General features: G+C 43.5%; 1 protein-coding gene across 4 annotated transcripts in view; it reads right to left on the bottom strand.

Moving 5' to 3' along the window:
• The window catches only part of BRAF (B-Raf proto-oncogene, serine/threonine kinase), a 144,693-nt gene that overhangs the window by 13,885 nt on the left and 105,489 nt on the right, over positions 1-25,319 (bottom strand). For all 4 annotated transcript variants that reach the window (XM_064289637.1, XM_064289634.1, XM_064289635.1 and 1 more), the window contains 4 exons: positions 8,320-8,366; positions 7,470-7,588; positions 3,669-3,800; positions 175-309 (listed from right to left, as the gene is read on the bottom strand). In XM_064289637.1, the coding sequence (XP_064145707.1) occupies positions 175-309; positions 3,669-3,800; positions 7,470-7,588; positions 8,320-8,366 (433 nt within the window). The remainder of the gene's footprint in view (positions 1-174; positions 310-3,668; positions 3,801-7,469; positions 7,589-8,319; positions 8,367-25,319) is intronic.

Here is a 25,319-nt window from a genome sequence, read left to right as displayed (position 1 = left end):
CAGTGCCATCGAGTCGATTCTGACTCATAGCGACCCTATAGGACAGAGTAGAACTGCCCCATAGTTTCTAAGGAGTGCCTGGTGGATACGAACTGCCGACCCTTTGGTTAGCAGCCGTAGCACTTAACCGCTATGCCACCAGGGTTTCTGATTTTGCATAAAGCCTTTTCTTACTTGGGGAAAGAGTGGTCTCTCGTCTCGTTTCTTTTTCAGGCACTCTGCCATTAATCTCTTCATGGCTTTTGGACAGTTACTCCGTACCTTACTGAGATCTGGAGACAGGTATCCTCGTCCCACCATAAAAATTATCTGAGAAGGAAAAAAAAAAAAGGGCAAATCATGCAACCTTAAGGGATCTGGAGAATACAGACGTGGACAACTGGACAAACTGGGCCCTGGTGAGCATGTCTGCTTTACATGTCCGCGACACTCACCAACGGCAGAAGGCCCCAGGCTGGCACATCGAGACCTGGAAGACACAGACTGGGGACCACGTTTAGTGGGCTGTCTTTCCGGCCCTGGGCCCCCACCGGGCTCTCCAGTCTCCCCCTATCCAGCCCATTTTCCATGGGCAGGGTGGCCATCCTAACACACAGACCCTATGGTGCCACTTCTTAAAAATACAAATGTACGGGAACACTACTGGTGGGCACCTTGCCAAGTCCTTTCTCTGTATACGTGTAGCAGGACCCACAAAGGTTAACCTCGTTTAGCAGTTACTCTGGCACCTGCATCTTAAGGTCTTTTGCTCTGGGAATGCCAGTGGAGCTTTTGGTAAAGCAAATCTGAGCGCCAGATGTTCTCCAGAGGACAGGAGTCACTGGGAGCTGAAATCTTGGCCGAAACCTGTCCAGTGTGGGTGACCCTGCTGGTATGTGGAATACTGGTGGCACAGCGTCCAGCTTCCCAGCAGCCCATGAGCCACCGCAGTACGACACACCGCAGGTGGGCGAGCGGTTAGCAGGTCAGCCATGTACCCCATGGTCTGCAAAGCAGGGCGAGTATCCCCGGGGTGATGTGAAGACGCTCCAAGAGGTGTCTAAGAGGTGTACAGACGCGGCAGTTTTCCGGGAGTTAGCTTCCAGATTATCAGCTTCCGAATATTCTCTTCTCCAAAAGCTCACTGCCTGAGGACCACTCCAGGGATGGTGTAAAGCTTACCCCCTTCCCCAGCTCTCTGCCTGAGAACCACTCCAGGGACGGTGTAAAGCTTACCCCCTTCCCCAGCTCACTGCCTGAGAACCACCCCAGGGACGGTGTAAAGCTTACCCCCTCCCCCAGCTCACTGCCTGAGAACCACCCCAGGGATGGTGTAAAACTTACCCCCTTCCCCAGCTCACTGCCTGAGAACCACTCCAGGGATGGTGTAAAGCTTATCCCCTTCCCCAGCTCTCTGCCTGAGAACCACTCCAGGGACGGTGTAAAGCTTACCCTCTTCCCCAGCTCTCTGTCTGAGAACCACTCCAGGGATGGTGTAAAGCTTATCCCCTTCCCCAGCTCTCTGCCTGCACAGGGGCCCTTCTCCCACGCCACAAAGGCACACCTTGTACTCACAGGGAATCTAAACACAGTTCACGCTGCCTCAGGGTGGGAAGGCTACTGGGGCACCACAGGGGCAGCTCCAAGCACTGGCATCTGGGATCTAACGAATGGGTAACAAGTTCCTTTGCAAGCCAGATGGTTTCCAATGCTTTGCTTTCAATAAAATTGAATTGTTAGCTGATAGATCATTAAAATAATTTTTAATGATGAGCTACTATGTGATTTTTGGTATGTTATAAGAATGAATTCAAATACTTGAGTGACATAGTAAAAAATTAACCTTGCCCAAAGAGGTCTGGCCTTTGCCCCTGGCTCCTGGGAGATGACTGCTGAAGCCACTGGAATGTTCTGCCTGATAAGAGTGTCTCTGTTTATCTGGGGGCCTTGGGGCCCGCCAGATAGTCTAATCTAAAAATGTGACTTACAGTGGGGGATTTGGGTCACTAATATCAGCTCAACCTCTGGAGAGCTGGGAACTAAGGTCAGCCATGCGCTTGGTCAACCACATCTGTGTAACAAAGCCCAATAAAAACCTGAACAATTTGATACCTCCTAAGGTCCCTGGGTGGCCCCAAAATGGTTAAGCACTCGACTACTAGCCAAAAGGTTGGTGGTTCAAACACATTCAGAGGAACCTCGGAAGACAGGCCTGGCGATCTGTTTCTGAAAGCTTACAGCCTTGAAAACCCTGTGGAGCAGTTCTACTTTGCATACACGGGGTCGCCAAGAGTGGGACGTAACTCAACTGCAACTAACAACCACAACATATGAATTAATTCAAGGTTAAAGAAAAGCCTCACAGCGTTCATTAAGACACACATTTCCAAAAAAACCTTTGCCTTCTAAGTTTGTGTATAAATATTGAAACTTATATTTTTGTCAGTTATATATAACTAACTATAGCATCATTCAGAATTTACAAAATTAATAAGCAGAGCCTAAAGTCCAAGGACAATGTCGGGCAGGGGCCATATGGTGACTTAACAAGTGTATACAGAGCACACAAACGACTCAATGACTTCTCTAACATCACACAGTGTTGAAGGCCTCAGTGAGAAACCCGCTCACAGCCATCGCCAAAGAGAATGAGAGTTGAGCCACTGACCAAAACCAACACACACACGCACCACTTAAAAAACTGCACATTTACATACATTAGGTTAGGAGGTTACGATGAAACCCACGAAAAGGTCACTTTTTTTTTTTTAAGTTCTTTAGAATTGTGATTTGTCTCAGAATTGCCTGGGAAACGATTAAAAATGCAGGTGGCTGGGCCCCAGTCCAATCCAGAATCAGCGCCAGCATCACCAGGTGATTCTGAAGCCCACCGTAGTATAAAGTCTAGATTTTTCTTTGCTCACAGTTGGAGTCAACAGCTGTTTTCTATTATGTTAAGAGTAGCCTTACTGCTCTTTCTCTTTTTTCTTAATGTCGAGGTATACAATCCATTTCAGTAAAGACAATTCACTTTTCCTGGCCAATTTTATAAGCCTAAGTGAATTTAACATGGCTGGATAGAGAACCGCATGAGGTTATGTCGGCGTTTTTTGGAAGCTCCGGGACAGAAACAGGAACTTAGGGAAAAGAGAAGGAAAAAACTCTCCTCCTACTAGATTTTTCATTATGGAAAAATTACAGCATGACGTGACATTCCTTCCATTTATCTAGTTAAAAAGGAAAAGTAAACCACATGAGGCAACCTTGGTAGCTCTGGAAGGGTATGCTTTAAGGAAGTGCTCAGCAGAGCGCCTGCTCTGCCGGCAGCAACGTTACAGGTTCCAGGTTACAGGTGCCAGGCACGAAGTCCGATGTTGCAGTGGAGCACTTGCTCTTCACTGCTTCCTGGACTAGAAACCACAGGTGCCTTCACTGTGGTGTCTCTAGTTTCTCATCAGAAAATTGGGACTTTTACCCCATTTGTTACACTTGATAAGATTGCTATTTCAAGGAAAGGTCTTACTTGCTGTTCTTATTGCCAAACGTATACAAAAGAATTCTAAAATTGGTCACAACGATCAAGGGATCTATCCTCATGCTTACCCAAGACTTGGCACTTCTTTTCTACAAATAAACTGGAGCCGTTGTACAAATGGTAAAACAAACACTAAGAGATGGTCAATATTTACCTGGTCCCTGTTGTTGATGTTTGAATAAGGTAACTGTCCAGTCATCAGTTCATACAGGACAATCCCAAATGCATACACATCTGACTGAAAGCTATAGGGGTTCTTATCTTGCATTCTGATTACTTCCGGTGCCTGTTAGAATATAAAAAGAAAGATATTCTAGTTTATTCTTCACTTCAACTGAATAAAGACTGAAAAATCAAACAACTACACTTCCAAAAGCAATGTTTTTAATCATTAAACCACCCATCTAGTACATAATCAATTCTCTTATTAATGATAAAAGAAAGAAAACTGATGAAGAAAATTTCAGGAAAAAGCGGCCTTATTCTGTAAACTCTGAATGAAGCAGTGTTAGCTGAGACTCCATGACGCAACACTACAGTTTTGCCGGCCATCCTCTTCCGGCACAAAACACCTTCGTTGCCACTTGAGCTCCTCCCAGGACTTACTCTATCAGGAATCAGTTCTCACTTTCCATTCCTGATTCCCGAAGGCAAGACTAGGTGTGTGGTGAGGGGGTGCTCGGGAACAGCCCAATTACGGCAGTAGCTGCCTTAGAATTTAAGTTTTCCTGTTGGCCAAGGATTCTCCTCATCGGGGTATGTGACATGGTGGGGTGAATTTCAAGACTGATAAACTCAAGTCCCCTTCCTGCTTCCCACAGTGGCAGACATGCCAGAGGTGCCTGTAAGCAGAATCAACTGCAGCAGACAGAGGTGGTAGAAGACGGTACTGCTGCTACTGCTGCTTCTTGGGCAAAGATACAGACATCATAGCTGCTGTATTTTCACACATTTGAGTCACTACATTCCACAGCTAGATTTCTTATTGGCTGTTCGCTGAAATACAATAAATAGTTGGTTAAATATTAGCTCGAAGGATTTCCTCTTTCACCTTCCATCTTCCTTATCGCCTTATTTGGAAGGAATTGGAGAAATTGTAGGAGATTAATAAAAACATCAATTTGCTACCAAAGCCAGGACTGACTCTGCAAAAAAAGGCTGAAGGACCAAGGACAAGATTCCTGCGTACTGGCCACAATGGACTCCTCAGCTGAGACCAGAACCACCTGCCACTACTCTCAGTGCTGACCCAGAACACACCTGGACCTATGGCATCACATCAGCACCTTGGGGTGGGGTCCAGGCACTGGGAGTCCTTAAAGCTTTCCAGATGATTCCACTGTACAGCCAAGGCTGAGGATGGTGATGGAGGCCAGGGGAGGCCCTGATGACAGAACTGTACTTACATGCTCTTATCCTAGACATTTTGTTGATAGTTGTTTTTAGCACTTCATTTAATATAATCGGATGAAAAACTGTACAAAATGAGTCACAATCAACTGTCATGTAATGAACAAGCCAGAAGACTGAGAGGCTGCCACAATGCAGACAATGATTTTCAAAGCCTGAATACAACTTGCGTGAGGGACAGGATGAAAAATCCATTGAAAAAAAAAATTTTTTTTTTAATCATATTAAGGACTGTCTTTTTCAAATTTATTTTACCTCCGTGTTTTTGGAAGGGGCTTAAGGAGAGGTGGCGTGCCATCTGTTTACAAGAAAGGTATGAGTGATCCTCAGTGAATTCAGCGATTTACTTTGTAAAACTTCCCACAAATTCCTTTTCTCCTCTAAGGCGTAAATGAAATAACGTAGAGAAGGGCACTGTAAATAACTCAGAAGACCACATAACCTAAGTGCTGACCAAACGCTCCCCTCCATATTTGTTTCTGCAGGCAGTACCAACCCGGAAGGATTTACCCAGCAGGGATGTGCACCACTGGCTATTCCTCGTCTTAGGGCTCAGCGTGTCAGAGTAAAGGCTGAACCCATCTACCCAGGTATCAGCCAAAAAGAAAACATAAAACTTGGTAATCTGATAACTGTATCAGTGAAGGTTTCTGAAAGAGGAAGGGCAAACCTGGAGACTTGACTGAGCCTGACTTTCTCACACGAGTCAAAATAAACATGACTTCAAACCGTGACAATTGTGTCCTCATCATCTCAGCCCTTGCGATTTCAGCACTTCACATCTGCTTTCCCTCCTTTCTTAGGACACACTGCCATCTTCCTTACAGGGTGTGGCCTTACAGGAGCCTGAGATCCAGGTTATAAAGGTGCATTAGTCTCCCCTTACTTATAACTATTTATTAAAACAGGTAAACATACATTAAAGGATTTACAAAGTATCTAGCTAGCTCCACTTATTGACTCTTAGAAATAGAAGGTGCTAGAAATCCACTAGTCCAACCCACCATTTCCCAGAAGGAGAACTGGAGATTAGGAAACTTGCACGTCAGTGGCCAAACGGTGCACTGAGACACACGTCTCCAGATTCTAAGTCCAATGTCCCCCTCCGGCCCTGTCACTCACCTAGTTCAATTTATTTTGACAAGTCAACACAGCTTAACTGAACCCTGGGGTTACCCTGACTACCTCTGAATCCCACCTGGGGATTCCCTTCCAGGGGCTCCACACATAGCTCAGGGAACGTAGGCAAATGTGGCTTTAAAGGCCCCTGCAGCTCATCTGCTTCCAGCAGGGTGCCCCGAAGTCTTCATGCAGGTGATGCTACTTAAAGCTTGAAATTGCAGGAAGACTTCGGGGATATCCCGTATTCAGTTTAGAGCCATGGTTCTCAAACCTTCTGGTCTTAGAACTCTCTTCTGCTTTTAAAAATTACCCAGAATCTCAAAGAGCTTTTGTTGAGGTGAGTTATATCTGGGATATTTATCATACTAAAACTTAATTGAGAACCTGTTAAAAGATTTAATTCATTTCAATAAAAAATAATATGCCGTTACATGTTAACACAGATCACCCCTTTTTTTAAAAAAAAAATAACCACATTTTCAAAAACAAAACAAAAAAGGTTAGCAGGAAGAACAGTACTGCAATTCTTAGTGCCTGGCTCAGCAGCACTCAGCTGGGCCCTCTCCTTCTGCCTCCATCTGCTGTCACGTGCTGCTCTGCTTGAAGACTGTGAAGACGCTCGGATCTCACACAGGGAAGACCTTGAGGGACCTCTGAACGGCTCCTAGAGGTACTGGAGCCACACGGTGAGAACGCCTGGCCCGGAGGACGGCTTCTGTGGCACTGTCCTCCCTTGGGCTCGTCACGTAACTCCACAGAAGCCCTGGCCCAGACCTCCCTCAGGGTCGTCACGTAACTCCACAGAAGGCCTGGCTCTCTTGTTCCAGGATGTCTTTTTCTTCTTTCCATAAAGCAGAAATCAGAGTAAAGAAAGAGCTACCCAGGCAGGGCCGCATAAGGCTGGCAGTGCTAAAAAGCCAGCTCTCATTTTTTTCGTCTTTCTTCTCCCAGCTGTTCCACAATTGTAAGGTTCTTTCTAGTCTGAAGGAAGTAACTTCCCAATTTAGGCTTAAATAAGACTGAAACAGCCTCTCTCTGAAGGAGTCATTCTCGCGGCAAAACCTTATGAATGGCTGGAGGGCAACACCTTCCGTAAAGGTGTACCTGGTTTTTAAACAATGTACATGAATATTTTGAACACAAAATATTTTAAACAGACAATTCTGAACAAAACTTAAACAATGTTTATAAGAAATATTGTTTTGCTTAAAATATATTCAACTGGTTTCACAATGTTCTTTTTAAAGAAAAGGGAAAAAAATTACAATCTATTTACATAAAAGACCAGATCCGCACTGGCTCCTGTGAGTTCTGGGAACTACAACATGCAGTAAGTAGCTGGAACCTTCCACGATTTTCTAGTAACTCAGCAGCATCTCAGGGTCCAAAATTTAGTTAATGGAGAAAAAGCCTCAATTCTTACCATCCACAAAATGGATCCAGACAACTGTTCAAACTGATGGGACCCACTCCATCGAGATTTCACTGTGGCTAGGCCAAAATCACCTATTTTTACTGTGAGGTCTTCATGAAGAAATATATCTGAGGTACAGTAAGTAAAGGAAAACAATAGATTTCATTTTCCCATCAGAGCAAGCACTATGAAAATCTCAGGTAAGACATCTAACTTCTGTAATTCTGGAATATGATAGCCTTTAAAAATAATCACTTCTATTTAGTTGACACAACCTGCTTTTAAGATTTTCAGGGCTTGAAATGTGCTAGAAGTGGTGAGAGGCTATCCCAAGTCTGCGGAGGCACCGGCCTGTTCCCGTAGGCTTGGGAAACGTGGGCCCGAGAGCCTTTTTGGCCCTGCTGGGGAGGAAGGCCGCAGGGCTCTTCACTGGGAAGCAGACATTGGCAGAAAGGAGTTTAGTCTGGGCTTAGGGAAGAGGACGATACATTCTGTTTTCTCACCTCGTGTTGTATGACTTCGAGCCTTTGTTACAGCTCAGCTACCTCTGAGCAAGGTCAGAGAGCCAACAGCCAGAAGCCAGTAGATAGCTACGAAACTACCAGGTTTATAGTGCTGACAGCAAGCAAACAAGTAACCATAAGGACTCTGGACAACTTTCTTGTAGTGCTCCAATCGTTCAGAAACCAAAAGCAGGTCTTAGCAGCCTGTTCTGCTACATTCTCACGCAAACCACTTATGCGTTCCCTTTACAGTGTATCAGACTCAGCGCGGAGGCTGCTTCTACAGAGGGTGAAGACACGCGGGAGACAAAGCCGGGCTGTTGTCCGACTTCGCAGACAAATCTCAGGAAGGATACTATTACTCTTGAGGTCTCTGTGGATGATTGACTTGGCGTGTAAGTAACTGAAAAACAAAACATGATTTGACCTGAGTAGGGCTACAGGACTCCGGCCTCCAAAGCTGTAGGACATACTGAGGGGGTATAAAGATTTATTTAGAATCATGACATAATCGCAAACTGTAGAAAAGCAGTTACACTGTGATAACCCCTGTACATAATACTAAATAGATTATACCTGAATTTGTGGTTATAGGAACATACTATGACTGTACAGCCAAAATCCTGTATTCTAGTAAGAGCCTTTGATTTGTCTTTTACTACCTACCAATACAAACCTTTCTCTCAGTCGAGCCGGAGCATACGTATTCATGCCCTTTAAATTCACCTGGATATTTAATCCCACCTCTGTGTTCAGTGCTCCCCTCCACCGCTCTGCCCCAAGTTAGCTTCTGTCCTAGTCTCCGCCGATTCACACCCGTCCTCTAAGGCCGCCGGCCAAATTCTAACTCCTGGATGAAGCTTTCCCGTGACTTACCCAACTGAAAGTGATCTCTCGCTGTTCAACTATCACGGAGTAATTATTTTAACGACAGTGTGAGTCATCCGTTTCCATGTGCCTACATTCACCTCACAATTATGAGGACCGCACAGGACCCGGCAGCATTTTGTTCTGTTGTACGTAGGGGTGTGATGAGTTGGAACCGATTCGGCAGCATCTAACAAGTTCACTTTCCACTCAGAATGTAAACTCCACCAGAATAGGAAAGTTTTATTGATACATTAAAAACATTTTTAAAGACAATATCATATATTCTTAAATACCGTTTTAAAACTGCCTCTAGGATGGCCACATTGGGTCAGTTTTAGCATCAATGGTAAGTTTATGTTACCTACGTTATCCCTACCAGCTGCTATAGTTGAGTTCCCTGAAGGAAAAAGCTATGTCTAGCTTATTTCTGTTCATTCCCAATGCCTAGTACAGCACCTGGTGTGTAGCAAGTATTCAGTACATGTCTGCTGAAGCAAATACAATGAGGTGCGTATAATGCTCCCGTCAAGTTTATCTTCATTTAATACTGGAGAAAACAGATATGAGACTTCTGAAATTTGACACTGACCATTAAGAACCAAGTTTAGACACGGGAAATTCAGGGTGGAAAGGAGGAATGTGCGGGTACATTACAGGGACAGCAGCTAGGGTCACATAGCATAATGTGTATATAAATTTTTGTATGAAAAACTAACTTGAGCTGTAAACTTTCAACTAAAGCACAATAAAAAAAAAAAAAGAACGAAGCACAGTCTTAAAAGGGGAATTTAAATCTAAATTATACAATCAAAATGATGCAACGGGTGGTATTAATAGATTTGCAAATAACCTGAGCTCACTGTTTATGTGCTCTGACCTTCATTTAAACTTCCTTACTTCTCCCAGAGATCAAGGTTTTGGAACTATTTTTCAGAGAGAGTTTTCATTTGAAATTACTGTTTATGCAAAGAACCTCTTCTCATTACTCTCTCACCCCCCTTCCACTGTTCATTTCCTTTACAGTCAATCTCAGTCTTCACCCTGTCCTGCCCTCCGGCTGTTTCCTTTTACTACATCACACCTTCCGTCTTCCATACAAAGAAAAGGCGATGTCCTTACAGGTCCCACCTGCTTTACAACTCCAGCAGTGACAAGGAAACATACAACAAAAGGAGTCAAGTGGGTCTCGGCCAAAAGCTTTTTAAAGATGGGGAGACCTGTCTCCACTAAAAAGGAAGAGGGATAAATTATGATGGTGTTGGTAATGGAGCTGCGTCCTCAGTCAAGAGCTGCGGGGTCTAGTACACAGCCAAGGTGCAGACCTTTGAAGAGGGTCCTTCTCTGAGATTAAAAACACAAGCAAGTGGTACAAACGAAAACAAGCAGCATGATGAAGTTAAAAGAAGGGAAGATAAAGGTGTTCTTGATGGTGTCAATCTTTTCAACAAGTTTGATGCAAAGAAATGAAGCAAAACTAAGATAGAAATGTAACTGGAGGGTTGAGGAGAGAATTGTGACCAGGACCATGCTAGATAATGAACAGGACAGACATACCATTACTGAGCTACTGATATCACTACAGAGGAAGATGGAGTGTATAAATCCGTGACAGCCCAAAGCTGCAAATTGCTGCAACTCAAAATAATAACAACCCTTATACCTGTGGATACGTTATGGCTTACAAACTGTTTTCCTAATTTTTATCTCATTTAATAGTCTTTCTGTAACATTTCTGAAATAAAAGCATCAAAAGAGTAGAAATCCAGCTCTGGATAATGGAAGGTTGGAGGGAAGGGAGACTCGATTCCCCTAGCTGGGAAAATGGGATGAGTATCATACCGCAATCCCTACATAACTGTTTCAGAGTAAATTACTACCCTATACAATTCCACGTGGGCTGGCACTAAGATAGAGTTTCCTAAGCGCCAAATATAGTTATAGTGGAAGATGACACAAATCACATAATAACTGGTTGGGGGAGGGAAGGGAACAAGAATAAATCAGTTTCATTTTGCTACCGATGACACTTTGGACCAGTTAGAGCTGACCTCCTTCTTGCCTTTTTAAGATGTAAAGGAGAGCTTCACCAGTTTACAAAAGTACTAGAAAAGAATAAACATGCTATGAACTAAATGAACATCACATGCTCTTGATGGGTTCCTCTCAGGAGTCTCCTTCCTGGAAGAAAAAGAGTTCACCTGATGAATCATTTAATCTTAAAGCCGGGAAATCACCTAGTAAAATTTGATCTCTACGCTACATCTTTCATGCTTTTATCCAACACTCATTTCAGAGCATAGTATGATGCCCAAAGTAAACACAATGCTCTCCATTTGACTGAACAACATAAGCTAGAGTGAGTCTCATCTTCATCTCCCTTGTGGGTGCAAGGAATGTATTAAACCAGCCATTGTTGTGACGATCATGGCAGCCACAGACGCCCCGCTGCCTCCTGCTGATATCCAGTTATAGCCCTGGAGACATTCGCTGGGCATGGAGTCACCACGATTCGGTGCCAGCAGCACGTTTACATCTTTTTTGGGCACGGATAGGACTTTTATTTCTCCCTATTAAATTCAGTTTTATAGACATGGCCTATAACTTTAGCTTATAAAAATTTAAGTTTTATTTTATAAAAAAAAAAAAAAAACAGCTTTTAAAAAATCAGCATGCCAGTGAGGTTCTCATCTAAGGTATCTGTAAGTATGCCATTCATACTCAAGAGCAGAAGGAGGGCGGCTCCGTAGCTTCAGGTGTGATCAGGCAGCCAGTTAGAAGCCTGGTTCCATTCTGTCATTCAGTTACATCTCCCCATCTGACTCTCGAGAACATCACGAGACCGTTGAGATGCCTTGCTGAAATTCAAGTACTATAGCTGCACCACCTGCCTGATGGACCAGTCTGTCTCACGGGTGTTTGTTGCTATTTTCTTTTCCACTATTCCTAAAACCACAGAACCGGTCTGCTGAGACGTTCACACTTCAACCTCTTTCCCTAATCCTCCACAACTCTGCATAAGGTCATGGGCTTCAGGCAGCCAGGTGGACCGCTCCTCAGACATTCTGGTCACTATGGAGAAGTTAGTGGCTGACGGAACTGGTACGGATGATGGTGCTCACCACACGTTCTTCCATCGAAACCCAGTGTAATCACGGTCCCCCTTCGCACTGATGCTCCACACCCCCTCCCCAGCTACAATGTGGAAAATGAGAAAGATGGAAGGGAAGGGCAGTCTGCTGCCCTTCTGCAGTTGGTAATATTTATCACCCTCACAATCGTTAGAGCCCCAGTAGGTGGAGTTCACACGTTTTCAGTTGTGCTCCACGGTGGCCTAAATTCTATTTTTACTTCGATTTTTCAATTTCTTTCACTTAAATTAACAATTGCAGTGTAATTTACATACAACACAAATGCACCTGTTTTTAACAGAGTTTAATGAGTTCTGGCAAATGCATACACCTGTGAAAGGACCAGCCTCACACACGATAAGGAGTGCCCACCACTGCAAAAAGGTCCTTCATACTTTTTTTGCGATTAATGACACCCCCAATCTCCAGGCTCAAACCCCGGATGTTCTGTGTCACTATTCATTTGTTTTGCCTTTTCTGGAATTGAACAGAAATAGACTCATATACTAGGTCCTCATTTATGTCTGGCTTCTTTTGCTCAGAGTGATGATTCTGAGCTGATGTTGTTGACATGAATATCGCAGTGTACGGTTATAGCGGAAACCCTGGTGGGGTAGTGGTTAAGTGCTACGGCTGCTAACCAAATCCTCCAGGCGCTCCTTGGAAACTCTATGGGGCAGTTCTACTCTGTCCTATAGGGTCGCTACGAGTCGGAATCGACTCGACAGCAGCAGGTTTGGTTTTTTGGGGTATGGTTATACCATAAGTGGTCCATTTGCTGGTTGGACATTTGGGATGTTTTCTGGTTTTTGGCAATTATGAGTAAGATACTACAAACACTGTGTACAGGTCTTTGTGTACACATACGTTTACATTTCTTTCGGGTTAAGTAGGTAGGATGAGAACTGCTCATTACGTAAGCGCATGTTTAATTTTAAAAGAAACTGCCAAACTCTTCCTAAGTGCTGCCCCGTTTTCAAACGCTACAAGCACTGTGTGAGAGGTCTGGTTGCTCCACATCTTTGCCAATACTTGGTATTGTTGGTCTTCTGGATTACAGTCATCCTACTGGGTAGGTAGTCCTATCTCACTGTGGTTTTAATTTGCCTTGCCCTAATGTCAAAAGATGTTAAACATATTTTCATGTACTATCTTGCCATCCACGTAGTGTCTTTAATAAAACTGTTCCAATCTTTTACCCACTTTCTCAGTGAGTATTTTGTCAGAGTTGAGTTGTAAGTTTTTAATATACTTTGAATATAATTTTTTAAAAATCAGACAATGTGTTTTGCAGGATTTTTCTTAAAGCCTGTGGCTTGTCTTTTTATTTTCTTAACAGTTTCTTTGGAAAAGCAGAAGTTTAAGATTTTGATGAAGTCCAATATGTTAATTTTTTTTCTTTTACAGTCCTTGCTTTTTGGGTCTAAGAAATCTTTGCCTATTATTAGGATGCAAAAACTTTGCCCTACGTCTCTTTTAGAAGTTTTAGATTTTAGTTTTTAGTCTTAGGTCTGTGATCCATTTTGAGTTAATTTTATGTCTTATATGAGGTAAGGGCTAAGGTTTATTTTATTCTATACAGAGAGATTATTTTTTTCCCCCATGAATTCCTTTGTACCTTGGCTGAAAAAAATCAGCTGACCACAGATAAATGGGACAGGTGGATATGCATATGAGAGAAAAAAAAAAAAGATCTCAACTCTTACATCCCACCAGGTACAAAATTTAACTTGAAATGGATCAAGACCTAAAACTATAGGACTTCTATAAGAAAACACAGACTTACTACTACTGTTTTGTACATGTACAGGATGTTAAAGTTCTCAGAGTATTTTTACATAAATTTTCTTATTTCATAATCTTTGTGAGACAGGCAAGAAAAAAAAGTTCCAATTTTTCAGCAGGGACAAGCAGGTCTCGAGGGATTCAGGGAAGTTGACCAGAGAGGCCCAGTGGAAAGGACCTGGGCTTTGAGCCCATCGCTCTGGGTTTGCATTGTAACTCTGTCTCTTTCTAGCCACACGACCACAGGTATCACATCATCTCGCTATGTTTTAGGTCCTAACCTGTAAAATGGATTCCTGATGGGTTTTTTATTTCATTTATTTAACACATGCTTATTGAAAGCCCACTGTGTGCTAAACGACAACTGTTCTAGGCCCTAGAGATAAATCAGTGAACAGGATAGGAAATCTCTACCTTCAGGGAGCTTATGTTTCAGTGCATAAGACAAAAAATAAAAAAGGCATTTTTTTTTTTTTACTTGTTTGTGTGGTTTAAATGGTTAAGCTCTTGACAGTAAAATAAACAGCAGCTCACACAGCGATAAGTGTAAGGGAAGAAGCAGGGGCAGGGAACAGAAAATGCTGGGTTGCAGGGGGCTGTCATTTCAGGCTAAGGAGGGCCTCTTCAGAGGTGACATTTTGAGTAAAGACTCAAGGTAGGCGAGGGAGAGTCATGCAGACATGGGACAGGAACACAGCAGGCAGGGGCTCCTGAAGACAAAGCCCTAAGGCAGGCCTGTGCTCTGTGTTCTAAGAAGAGCAAGAGGGAGCCGGAGGCCCGCAGTAGCGTGAGCTGATGGGAGAAGGGCAGTGGATGAGTTCAGACAGGTATCAGGAAAGGCAGGGGTGGGAGGTGGGGCTGGGGACTGGGCTAAGAAAGACCTATGGCAAGGACTCTGGTTTTCATTCTGAGTGAAGCCAGCAGGAACTGATGGCAGATTGGGTGTGGGATATGGACAAAAGTACCACCACACAATGGCAGACAGAAGCAGCTGAAAGAAGCGAGCTGCCAGTTACTCAGATGAAAAAGAACGTAGGAAGAGCAGGCTTGGAGGCAGGATGAGGAGCTCAGAGTTGGGCCCATGAAATCTGAGATGCCCACTAAACAATCAAATGGTGATATCAAGTGTAGACAGCTGGCTGTTCAGTCTGGTGTTTGGAGGAAATGCACTGCTGGACAATGGCACAGAGATGATACCTGAACAGTATTTACAGCCCCAAGACTTGAAAAGATGGCCATGGGAATGGCGCTCTTGGAGGTGACAGAGGGTAGGGGGAGAACCAACAGAACATGCTTTAAGGCAGTGCTTTTCAAACTCTGGCCACACGCATATGAACCACGTGAAGGTTTTGTTAAAATGTACACTCCAATTCAGTACACCTGGAGTGGGGCTTGGACTTCAGCACTTCTAAAATGCCCCAGGTGCTGTGGATGCTACTCAGATCCCAGTTTGAGTAGCAAGGGGTTAAGGAACATGTTTCAAGAAGAAGGGTGTGATCAACTGCACCCCATGTTTCTGATAGCTCAAATAGAGCACTGGGAATTTTACCATTGAACCTAGCTACACCGCGGCAGGCAGTAACCTTATTAAGAGATATGGCCGGGGCAAAAGCCTGACTGACCTGACACGGAGTCCAAGAGAAGGGGACCAGGGAAACAGGAGAGTGTGCCACCAGCTGCGTGAGGGGCTTGGTGTAAAGGAGAGGAGAGGAGCGAGGGGATGGCTGGAGGGAGAAGTGGAGTTAAGGGAGGGCCCCTCCACAACTTTTCTAACCATATGGAAAAGTTGGAGGAATAGTACAATTAACAATAAAAATTCTAACCATATAGAAAAGTTGGAGGAATAGTAGTACAATTAACACCCATATCCCTTCCACCTTGATTCAACGATGGCCAACATTCTGCCAATAGTGTGTTATAAGAAAGATGCTTTGAAACGCCACACCATCTAGTAGAAACGGAAAGACTGATGACGATGAAGACGAGAGATGACACAAAAGACGCCTGTGAGTAGGCAAGGAGACGGCGTCCAGAGTGCAGGCATGCAGGCTGTCTCCCTCTTATAGATAAGGCCGGAAGTCCGGCATGAGTGCAAAGAGGTGGATCATCATGGCTGCTTCTAATTTTTCTAATGAACTGGCAAGCAAGGTGCTGGCAGACAGCAGTCTTCTTAGAGAAGAGGTGTTAGGAGTTTGAGGACAGAGGGGTACGACACAGTATCTAGGAGCCAGGAAGAGTGAATGAACTAGGGAAATAAAGGTACAATTGCTATAGGACACCGAGGGCCCGCTTGTGGTTGTTGAAAGGACTAAACTGGAGAAGCGGTACGGTGTAATGGTTAAGACAATGGATTCTGGAGCCAAAGGGACTGGGCCAGTTACTTGGTCTTTCTATATCTCGGGTTCTTCATCAGTAAAATGGGGATAATATTAGTATCTACCTCACAGGGTTGTTGGGAGCCCTGGTGGTGTAGTAGTTAAGAGCTCAGCTGCTAACCAAAAGGTTGGCGGTTTGAATCCACTTGCTGCTCCTTGGAAACCCCATGGGGCAGCTCTATTCTGTCTTACAGGGTTGCTGTGAGTCAGAATCGACTTGACAGCAACGGGTTTCACAGGGCCGTTGAGGATGAAATACGGAAGTATATATACAGCACACAGGACGATGTCTGCCATATAAAAACAACAAGAAAACCCCTTGCAGTGGAGTCCATTCCTACTCATAGCAACCCGACAGCATATAGTAAGTGCTAAACAGTCGCTAAACAAATAAATAAATACGTTACTATATGTAGAAATCCACAGAACACAGTGTAAAGAAAAAGGAGGACAGATATACTAGTATGTAGCAGGGCTGGGATCAGAACATAGTGTCTATTTGACTAGTAAAGATGTTTAAAGTAAGAGTGAGTAAAACAGAAGGCAAATCCACTTCGATTCCACATTTAAAAACAAAACAAAAACTCCATAAAAACACATTGTCTGTAGTATTAAAATACACAATTTTTAAAGGATACACAACACACATCAAATTATTAATGGCAGTTATTTCTGGGTTGTGGATTACTGGTGTTTCATATTTATGCTTATATTTTCTGACTTTTCTATAATGATTACTGTATTTTTTGGCAACACAGTTTTATTCTGAAATGAAGAAAAATTGCAGCAAATGATAATGCAGACATCACTCATATTTGCACCTATTAAATTTTTTACACATATGCCTTGTATTTTTTTAAGTTTATACTCATTAAAGAGTGATAAAAGTAAAATATAACTATAGGGTCTTTTTTAGTGAAAGAAACGATTAGAATGTTACCAATGAAGCCGAAGTCCTTCTCTCTGAGAGCCGCCCCGCCCCGATGCCCCGATCCCCCTCCTAGAGGCCACCACTACTGCCTGTGGTGTGTGCCTTCCAATCTTGAGCTGAATACTTTTACACACATACGTACGACTGGAAATGAGTGAACTGTGTGTCAATACAGTTCAAGCGTGAACAGCAAGCTGCAGCATGAGCTCACTTAAAACATTTTAAAAACCAATTGTTTATATTTGGGCTTTTTAAAGTGGTACATATATATGTATGAAAAAGTATTAAAAACTGCTGTATCCTATTCCATTGTGCGTGTGCACCAGGAGCCCTGGAGGTCCAGTGGTCAAGTAATATGTGCTAATCAAAAGGTTGGCGGTTTGAATCCACCAGCCGCTCCTTGGAAACCCTATGGGGGCAGTTCTGTTCTTTCCTGTTGGGTTGCTATTGGTCGGAACTGACTTGACGGCAGTGCACTTGGTGTTTGTACTCTACTGATGGACCTCTGGAAACCCTGGTGGCGTAGTGGTTAAGTGCCAGAGCTGCTAACCAAAGGCAGGCAGTTTAAACTTTATGTGCAGTTCTCCTCTGTCCTATAGGGTCGCTGTATGTCGGAATCAACTCGACAGCAATGGATTTGGATGGATCTTTACGTTTCCAGTTCTTTACTGTTATATGGTTCCCTGGAATAAACATCCCTGTGTCCCTCTAGAACACAAGCTCCGGTAGACAAAGCATTTTACATTTTAACAGATACTCACAAGATGGCCCCGAGGTGAGTGGCTGCACTAGGAGCGCCCCAGGAAGCAAGTCCCACAGTCCTTCCCAACACTGGACCGCCTCAGGATTTAGGCATTTAGGTACACACAAAGGGTAAAAAATGGCACCCTTTTGTTTGGATATACTTTAATTTGCATTTCTCTGATTATTACCAGTGTACTCCTTTCTATCAATACTGCTTTAATCCACAAGAAAGTCCTGTTCTCTAGAAGGAAGTATTCTTTGACCAATCAGTAACACTGTTTTTAATCACTACCACACGTTCACCATCTTTTCAGCTTCAGTTCAGCCTTCTATCTTTATTTAACTGGGTCTATTATCCAGGAGTAAAGGAGGTATGCTCTCCATTATTAAAATAAGTAAATTCTGGGGATTTATCCAAAAATCCTTTTTAATCATTATATTTTCAGAATATAACACTTCTGTGAATGTTACAACAGGCAATACCTTTCTCTATGTGCTTCCTTAATTTAACAGTTAGTAAATTTTCTCACAAAGCTAAAAGTAAAAATGATGCCATAAATACGATACTGAAATTGAGAAGTCCTATAAAGAAATGGCATGATGGGTTGATCATTCCAAAAATTTCTTTAATAACAACATCCTTTTAAAATACCTCGGCCCTTAGGGTGAGGCAATGGCTGACTCCTCAGAGTGAGGTTATAATTACCTATCATTACAATAGCTCTGCTCTCTTCAGGGACACCTAGGAATCAGAAAAGATCTCTCACTGAGGTACACGGAGACGGAACCAGCCAGGAAAAATGCCACCCCTCCACCGCCTGCTTATATTCTGTAAGACAATGAAGGTGACACACTTGAAAATCCTAATAATGCAATTTTCTAATTATTAAAGGTTTTATCTTATGAGTGACTCCAATCGCCCTCACACAGTGAGTTAGCATGCTCTCCTTCTGCAGTATCTGGAAAAACTCACGGGTAGGCTATTCTGAAATGAGGGCTCTGGAAAAGCTACACTACTAAGTGGCTATTTCAGTACTTTGTGGACTTACTGGGTGAGCCATATCAGCCTGCTCTGTCCTTTCTGAGACGACGGTGGAGGCCGGGGCAGGTGGAACCAGAACATGAGGAGGCAAGAGGTGGTACAGAAAGATGGTAGCTGAGGATGGCCAGAGAGACGAAGTCTCACCTGTGGCTTTACAGGCTGACTGGAGGGGCAGGGGACTTGGGGGAAGAGAGCTGGATAGGGGTGAAGATGCTGTTAATTATCTAAGCAGACTCCTGAACAGGAAGAGCCGCTGAAGAGAATTCCCAAACAAAGCCTTCAGTGGGAAACAAAGGTTAGTATTCAAGCTGAACAGGCCTTAGGAGTAGGGAGGAAAAGTAAAGTTTGTAAGGAATTCCTCCTGTGTCAGTGGACCCATGGGAATTGTTGTTGCTAGGTGCCGTCGAGTCGATACCGACTCACAGCGACCCTGTGTACAACAGAACCAAACACTGCCCAGTCCTGCGCCATCCTCACATCCTCTTTTTTGCTGACCCTCTACTTTACCAAGCATGATGTCCTTCTCCAGGAACTGGTCCCTCCTGATAACATGTCCAATGTACATGGGAAGCACAAACATAAAGGGAGAAGCAAACAAGAAGCCGGGCTGGGTGGTCCAAAGGCCAAAGGCAGGTGCACATTTATTGTGGAGTCATCAGCAACAGGGAGGACCCAGGATGGGGTCGTGGTTCTGAGGACCATCCTGCTGTCCTAATGCCTACCAGCCTGGACCTCAGGACAGAGTATGATTGGCTTCTGACCACAAAAATGCAAGTCAGTCAAACGGTGAAATATCGTAGTTTAGTCATCGCTACCAGAGAAGAGAATAAGGATATCCATTTCACCAACAACCACTCACACAACTTGGTCATATGCTCTAATAACTACATACACTTACATCTCTCAGCTTGTAAAAAGTGTGCCCAGATCTCCTTTGTGAGCTATGTTGTATAATACAGGCAAATTAGTATAAAACCATATAGCAGTTCACATAACAGCTTTCAACCTTTTTTGGTTGTGGACCCTGCTTTCGATTGAACTGTGTCCCCAGAAAATGTGTGTCAACTTGGCTAGGCCATGATTCCCAGTATTGTACGGCTGTCCATCATTTTGTCATCTGATGTGATTTTCCTATGTGTTGTAAGTCCTACCTCTATGACGTTAAGGAGGCAGGGTTAGAGGCAGTTATGTTAAGGAGGCAGGATTCAATCTATAGGATTAGGTTGTCTACAGAGTCAATCTCTTTTCAGATATAAAAGAGAATCGAGCAGAGAGGAGGGACCTCCTACCACCAACAAAGAAGAGCTAGGAGCGGAATGCGTCCTCTGGACCGTGGCGCGGCGGGGGTGGGGGGGATGTCCCTGTGCTGAGAAGCTCCTAGGCCAGGGAAGATTGATGACAAAGACATGCTGCCTGAGCTGGCACCCTGAGTTCAGGTTTCCACACTTCTAGACTGGGAGAGAAAAACTTCTGTTTGTTAAAGGCTTTCACTTGTCGTATTTCTGTTACAGCAACACTAGGTAACTAAGAAAGACCCTTTAAAAAAATGGAGAAAATACGTAACCATTGCATATTTTAAGTGAACAATTAACTTTAAAGAATTGCAGAAAATGTACTTTCCAAACCAAAAAATCAAACCAGACCCGTTGCCATCAAGTCACTTCCATCTCATAGCAACCCTATAAAATAGGTACTGTAAATACCAGTATTTTAGCATCTTCTTATGGTTGTGATCTGAATATTCATATTTTTTTAAAAAAGCACACATTTTTGTCTTGTGGGTAGAACACTTTTTCTCCTCGGAGTAAAATGATTTTTTTTTTTGAGGGTACCTCTTCTCCCTGCATAGTGTCAGCTCGCTCCTAGTTGCCTTTTTTCCATTGGTTTGTTTTGGTCCCTCACTCACATCACAGATTTCCCTGAGAAGTCTGACGATCCAGAGGTAATCTGTTTACCTAGACTAAGGGGGACTACAAAGCTGTCTGGCAGCTTTGAGCATGTGATGGGCTTGGTTTGAACCTCAAAGTAGTGATCTAGGTGGACTCCCTGATGTCATCATCTCTGGGTCTTCCTCAGAGAAAACGCTTCTAATCTGCCTGCATGCTGGGAACTAGGTGAACACCGAGGGCTGGAACAGTCTCCACCATCACTCAATGAGCAGCCACTCACGCCCTGTGTTAGGTGAGGTATCCATGTCCTAGACGTGGCCTAGGTCCCAAATATCCAGAGATGCTTGTCTGACCTTCTCCAGAGAATAAACTCCCAATCTACTGCCAGTATAGCTGTGGGGCAGTCATCTAATGGCAGAGCAGAAGAGATTTAGAGAAACAACAGCTTGTCAAACAGGACCTTTATTTCTGTTACATCTGCCTCACCCCCAGTTCCAGAGGTACCTACCGGGTACTGTCAATTCCTGAGGCTTTCGAGGATGCTTTAGCATAAGTCAAGTTGGTTTTCATTTTCCAGCTGCCAACTAATGATTAGCTTTTTTGGGTTTACTGACTACATTATGTCTTGCAAATGTTGCAAGACTAACGACTTACTGCAAACACCTTCCATTCAACAACATAAATGGCAACTATACACGTGGACCTCACCAGATGGAAAACACAGAAATTGAATTGACTACATCTGTGGAAAGAGACAACGGAGAAGCTCAACATCATCAGTCAGAACAAGGCCACGGCCGACTGGGGGACATACCATCAATTGCTCATATGCAAGTTCATGTTGAAGCTGAAGAAAATTAAAATAAGCCTACCTGAATCTGAAGACCATCTCGAGAATAAATTTGACTCACTGAACACTAATGACCGAAGACCAGATGAGTTGTGGAATGACACCAAGGACATCATACTTGAAGAAAGCAAGAGGTCATTAAATAGACAGGGAAGAAAAGACTGAAACGGACGTCAGAAGAGACTCTGAAACTTGCACTTGAATGCAGAACTCAAGCAAATGGAAGAAATGATGATGTAAAAGAGCTGAACAGACGATTTCAAAGGGTAGATCGAGAAGACAAAGTAAAATATTATAATGAAATGTCAAAGACCAAGATTTAGAAAACCAAAAGGGAAAAATGTGCTCGGTATTTCTCAAGCTAAAAGAACTGAAGAAAAAATCCAAGCCTCAAGTTACAATTTTGAAGGATTCTACGGGCAAAATACTGAATGACGCATGAAGCATTAAAAGCAGATGGAAGGAATACACAGAGTCACTGTACCAAAAAAAAAAAAACTGGTCGACGTTCAACCATTTCAGGAGGTAGCATATGATCTGATGGTACTGAAGGAGGAAATCCAAGCTGCACTGAAGACACTGGTGAAAAACAAGGCTCCAGGAATTGGTGGAATACCAACTGAGATGTTTCAACAAATGGATGCAGGACTCTACGGCAAGAAATTTGGAAGACAGCTACCTGGCCAATGGACTGGAAGAGATCCATATCTGTACCCCTTCCAAAGAAAGGTGATCCAACAGAATGCGGAAATTATTGAACAATATCATTAATATCACACACAAATAAAATTCTACTGAAGATTACTCAAAAACAGTTGCAGTAGTACATCAAAAGGGAGTTGGCAGAAGGTTAGGCCAGAATCAGAAGAGGACATGGAATGAAGGATATCATTGCTAATGTCAGATGGGTCTTGGCTGAAAGCGGAGAATACCAGACAGATGTTTACCTGTGTTTTACTGACTGTGCAAAGGCATTCAACAGTGTGGATTATAACTAATTACGGATAACGCTGCAAAGAACAGGGATTTCAGAACACTTAATTGTGCTCATGTGGAACCTGTACACAGACCAAGAGGCAGTCAGCCGAGCAGAGCAAGGGGAAAATACACTGTTTAAAATCAAGGAAGGTGTACGTCAGGGTTTCATCCTTTCACCTTACTTATTCAATCTGTATGTTGAACAAATAAACTGAAAAGCTGGACTATAAGAAGAAGAAAGTGGCATCAGAACAGATGGAAGACTCATCAACAACCTGTGATATGCAGACGACACAGTCTTGCCTGCTCAACGTGAACAGGGCTTGAAGCACTTACTGATGAAGATCAAAGATTATAGCCATCAGTATGGATTGTACCTCAACATGAAGAAAGCAAAAATTCTTACTGAACCAGTAAGCAACATCATGATAAATGGAGAAAAGACTGACCCTGTCAAGGATTTCACTTTATAATCAATGCCCATGGAAAACAGCAGCCAAGAAATCAAACAGTGTATTGCACTGGGCAAATGTGCTGCAACAGACCTCTTTAAAAGGGCTGAAAAGCAAAGATGTCATTTTGAGGACTAAGGTGCACCTGACCCAAGCCATGATATTTTCCATCATGTCACATGCATGCAAAAGCTGGATGGTGAATACGGAAAACCTAAGAGGAATTGATGCCTTTGAATTGTGGCATTGGCAAAGAATACTGGATACCCCATGGACTGCCAGAAGAATGAGTAAGTCTGTCATGGAAGAAATACAGTAAGAGCGCTCCTTGGAAGTGAGAATAATGAGACTTTGTCTCATGTACTTTGGACACGTTATCAGGAGGCACCAGTCCCTGGAGAAGGACATCATGCTTGGTAAAGTAGGTCAGAAAAGAAAAGGAAGAATCTCAACAAGATGGACTGACACAGTGGCTCCGACAACAGGCTCAAGTATAACAACGATTGTGAGGATGGCGCGGGGGCAGGCAGTGTTTTGTTCTGCTGTACACAGGGTCGCTGTGAGTCGGAACCTGCTCAATTGCATCTAACTTCATTACCACTTCTCCATCTGCTTTCCAACTTTTAAAATGTCAGTGATGTTGTCTCTTATGTTACCCTCATCCTCATAGGTTCATGCCTTAAAAATGATTCCTTTATCATAGTTGTAGTAGGGTTTCAGAAGGGAGCAAAAATCTGTCACCCTAACCCCAAAACCCACATAACCATTTTAATAACAGGATTTTCAATTTGGCGATGCCTTCAGAAATTAAAGAAGTGTTGGTGCCAGCGTTTCGAACTTGTTTGGTCCTGGTTTGAATCCCTGCTGAAAATTTGCATTTCTAACAAGTTCCCAGGAAGTTACACATAAGAACCACCTGAGGATCTTGTCAAAATGTAGAGTCTGATTCAGTGTATCTGAGGTAGAGGCGTAAATTCTCAGTGGGGGTTCAAATCAGATCTGGTTGGAAGCTCTGGTTGGTATAATTAGCCAGCTGCATGTTAATCACCTCAGAAGGAAGAGAAAAAAGGAGCTGTATCTTCTTTGGTTCACTTTAAGCTGTTAATAAAAAGTATACCTGGCTAAGCCGAAAAAAACCAAATCGGTTGCTGTGGCGACCCCATGTGCGTCAGAGTAGAACTGTGTTCCACAGGGGTTTCAGTGGCTGTGACCTTGAACAGCAAAGTGTCTTGGTACAGACATGCAGACTGTAAAGGTCTGCACTACAGATCACAAACTCTACTGATGGAAAGCACTGACTACTTTACTGACCGCTCCAAGACGACAGAGCTCATCCCACGTGACACTCTTGCTTCTCTCCTGCCGTTTCTCCCTGTGGTCAACACTGGTACTCAATGCACCCACTGCTGTTTCTAGAAACAACTGTCGGTACCATCCACTGTTGCCTCTGTTTACATCAAAAGCCTCTTTCCTTCTGTTATTTGCTTTTTTCACTTCTTTAACTATTTTTCCTTTCCTTGACATTTCTGTTTTGAAAAGAGAAGGGCCTGGCTTCTTTGTCTTCTGGAAGGTAGGCCTATCAATGATATGCAGGTGTGTGTAATTGTTCCTTTGTTTTTTAACAGGTATGTAACTGAGTGCCTGTCATCAGCCAGGCTCTATTTTAGGCATTGGCACTACAACAGTGAACAGAACAAAGCCCCTGCCCTCACATGGCTTGTATTCTCGGGGTGTGACAGACAGTAGGCAGATACACCGTGTGGAATTGGCATTATGGAGAAAAACGAGGACAAGACGTGTGGGGTGCGCACACGTTAGTTACATAAAGTAACCAGAGAAAGCTTTTCTTAAGAGGTGACATCGGAAAGGACATAAGGGAGAAGCCCTATGGATGTCTGTGGCATGAGCATCCCAAAGATGCAGCAAGCATAAGGCTCCGAGGAGAATGAGCTTGGCCTGCTGAAGAGACAGCAGAGACCAGGGCAGCTGACGCAAAATAAGCTTTGTTTCTCTCCGAGTGTTTGCTGTTTCTGCCATGGTTTATTCTTCACAAGATTTTACTAGACTCAGAGTGTAACAGATTCAGGCGGCAACTTATCTGAAAGGCTGAGATTGCTTAAAGTCTAGTGGATCCGTGGGAATGCTACTGAATAAGGTAATAATTTGCTAAAATAAACATTCTGGCTGAACATAGGCTTGTAAACACCTAGATTACAGACACATTGCCTCATCTGGGGGCACATGGGGTCGTACAGCGAGGAGGTTGGAGAACCAGGTCTGGTTTTGAGTCCTCGTTCTACACCTACTTGCTA

Source organism: Loxodonta africana, chromosome 8, assembly GCF_030014295.1.
Source record: "Loxodonta africana isolate mLoxAfr1 chromosome 8, mLoxAfr1.hap2, whole genome shotgun sequence".
Lineage (NCBI taxonomy): Eukaryota > Metazoa > Chordata > Mammalia > Proboscidea > Elephantidae > Loxodonta > Loxodonta africana.
Note: the sequence above shows the minus strand (reverse complement) of the source record. Positions and strands in the feature narration are given on the sequence as shown.